The sequence below is a fragment of the Engraulis encrasicolus genome, chromosome 21, assembly GCF_034702125.1.
Source record: "Engraulis encrasicolus isolate BLACKSEA-1 chromosome 21, IST_EnEncr_1.0, whole genome shotgun sequence".
Lineage (NCBI taxonomy): Eukaryota > Metazoa > Chordata > Actinopteri > Clupeiformes > Engraulidae > Engraulis > Engraulis encrasicolus.
The window spans coordinates 36,629,673-36,632,172 of record NC_085877.1 but is presented as its reverse complement, the minus strand read 5'-3'; the positions used below and the strand labels follow the sequence as shown (position 1 = coordinate 36,632,172).

The 2,500-nt window shown below is 41.9% G+C and overlaps 1 protein-coding gene across 3 annotated transcripts in view; it reads left to right on the top strand.

Moving 5' to 3' along the window:
- Window positions 1-2,500, top strand: part of mtmr1a (myotubularin related protein 1a) — a 36,356-nt gene that overhangs the window by 28,039 nt on the left and 5,817 nt on the right. For all 3 annotated transcript variants that reach the window (XM_063186659.1, XM_063186660.1, XM_063186658.1), the window contains one exon: window positions 1,381-1,494. In XM_063186659.1, the coding sequence (XP_063042729.1) occupies window positions 1,381-1,494 (114 nt within the window). The remainder of the gene's footprint in view (window positions 1-1,380; window positions 1,495-2,500) is intronic.

Here is a 2,500-nt window from a genome sequence, read left to right as displayed (position 1 = left end):
GATTCGGGCAGGACTTTTATTACCTATGGACCCCCGGTAATTCTGAATAATTACGGAGAATGTCTGAGTTCTTAGTCCTGTGCGACTGTGCTATGTCCACGATTTGTGAGGTAATAATTCTGCCGCGAATTACCTACTGTATTTCGGCGAAACACAGATGTCCTGGGGTAATTTTACATAGGCGCACTGTCTGCACCCCCTTATGATGTCTGTGAATTGAGTAAATAACAGACGTTAACTTATCCCGTCCGAATGCGCCCCGAAAAATCACGGAGGTCCGGGGGTAATTGCGAATTACCAGGGGGTCCATAGGTAATATTTATCCCGTGCGAATCGGGCTTAAGGAGCTGTTTCCACGTAGCAGGATAATTTTATATGTGGATTTTTTTTTCTCCTTGTTACATTGGTTTTGGCCTTCCGTTTCCACGTAGCAGATATTTAAAAATCCAGATATAATAAAGCAGGCTTTAAAAATATCCTATTTAGGGGGGTGAAACGCATTTGTCACAATGGAGGATTTATTTTTATCCACATAGTGCATTTACACCTACACAGGACAAAATAATACCCTGCTTAAAAAAATATCCTGCTACGTGGAAACAGCACCTGACTTTCTGTCTACATTCCATCTTACCAAGAACACACATTGCAAAGCATGCATGTCCATATGGACTACCACAAGATGGCTTTATTAAAGGGGTATACCACTATTTTGGGGATTAATACAGTTAAAATCGTTGGCTGGGGTTTATAAAGGTGGTAAAGTGTCTTATTTTTCATGTTAAGCGTTGTCTTGGTTTAAGACAATATATCGCTAAGCTAGTGAAAGTCAATGGATCCGTGTAGCATTGCTAGATGCGTATTATACAGTAATTACACTGACTACACTGTATTACACTGTGCATATTTTTGTCAAGATTTATGCTTTCATTTTATTTTCACCACCTACACCAGGGATGGGCAACTGGAGGCGCGGGGGCCACATGCGGCCCACCTTCTCACTCAGTGTGGCCCATAGATTTTTTTTTTTTTTTTTTAAAGAAATAGGACAGTTTTTAACCCCTTCTTAATCAATAATGTAAGCATTCAGGTATAAATAGGCCTATAGAACAAGTGAATTATCCTTTTGTAAATTCTCTCAAGTGTGTAGTGGTAATAAAAAAATGCTGGCTCACCTTATAATGAAAGTTGCCCACCCCTGACCTAGACACTGATTAATTTAAGGCATAGCTGAAACGTTTGTCTCCGGCTGCAAACTGAAAAAATGCAAAAAAAGATCTATTTACTCTTTCATCTTTCATCTAACCTAGGGACTTAACAAACCGCATGTTCAACTGTGCTTACTGATCACTACGGTTCCTGTGTATTTTACCACTGCAGTTCCCTGCTGCTTTTGAGTTCAATGAGCTGTTCTTGATTGCCATCCTGGACCATCTCTACAGCTGCCTCTTCGGGACGTTCCTCTACAGCAGCGAGAAGGAACGAGTGGAGCAGGTTTGGAACATTTCTTTTTTTTTCTTTAATTAAAAAAGCAGAGAATGTAAGCACATCAGTAATATAAGAAGTCACTGGACCAGACAGACGGCAACTGGAAAGAAATGATAAAGGCCCACAACCTTTGTTCCCAAACACAACATGTCGGACGCTTACCCTGTTAAGACACAGCATTATAAATGGGGTTACCAGAATGGCAAGGACCAAGTCGTAGTGCATTACTAAAGGCCCTGTGTTATGTCATAGTATTGTAGTACTATGGTAACTTTTCAATGACTATCACAGCGTGCCACTGGAGGTACGTGCAGGCTCGGACTGGCAATCTGTGATACCGGGCAAATGCCCGGTGGGCCGCCGCGGCCCTAACGCAATTTAGACCGGCCCCTTGCGCTGATACCAGCCCTGGATTTTAGACCAGTCAAAGTCGGTAATCCTAAACTTAGGTAAATGCCACAATTAATTCTTCAGTACGCAATATATTTCATATGCAAAGGGGTGCAATATATATACCCCTTCCATGTCACTTTTATCTTTGTGACGGTGGGCAGATGGCGTTAAAAAAATGTAAAGCAGTGCATGATGGGGTTGGAATCTGAAGGCGCCTGTCTTCCTTCTGATAGGTTCATGGGAACGCGGATGTAATGTTCGCCGGGAGTGTTGCCAAATAGGACAAGATTGGGCTCCTTTGGATGACCGTCTGTGGTCAAAAAATGTTAAAATAGCATTTGGGTGGGTTTCTCTGCAGATTTATGGCTAGACATCAATAGAATTTATTTCAAATTGTGTGGGATTTAGTGTTTCCACGCAGGTTTTCAGCTTTTGTTTTTAGGCTGGAAATGATCAGTCTCGTCTGGCAACCCTGTATAACCGCGCTGTGGGATTCATATTTACTTTCATATCGTCGCTCACCAGTCCTCCGACAATGGATAGCATAACACATTAAGAAAGACGTGTCAAAAAGAGAAGAGGGAGCATTCGTGACAAACATAACAAAGTGTTGATGGTG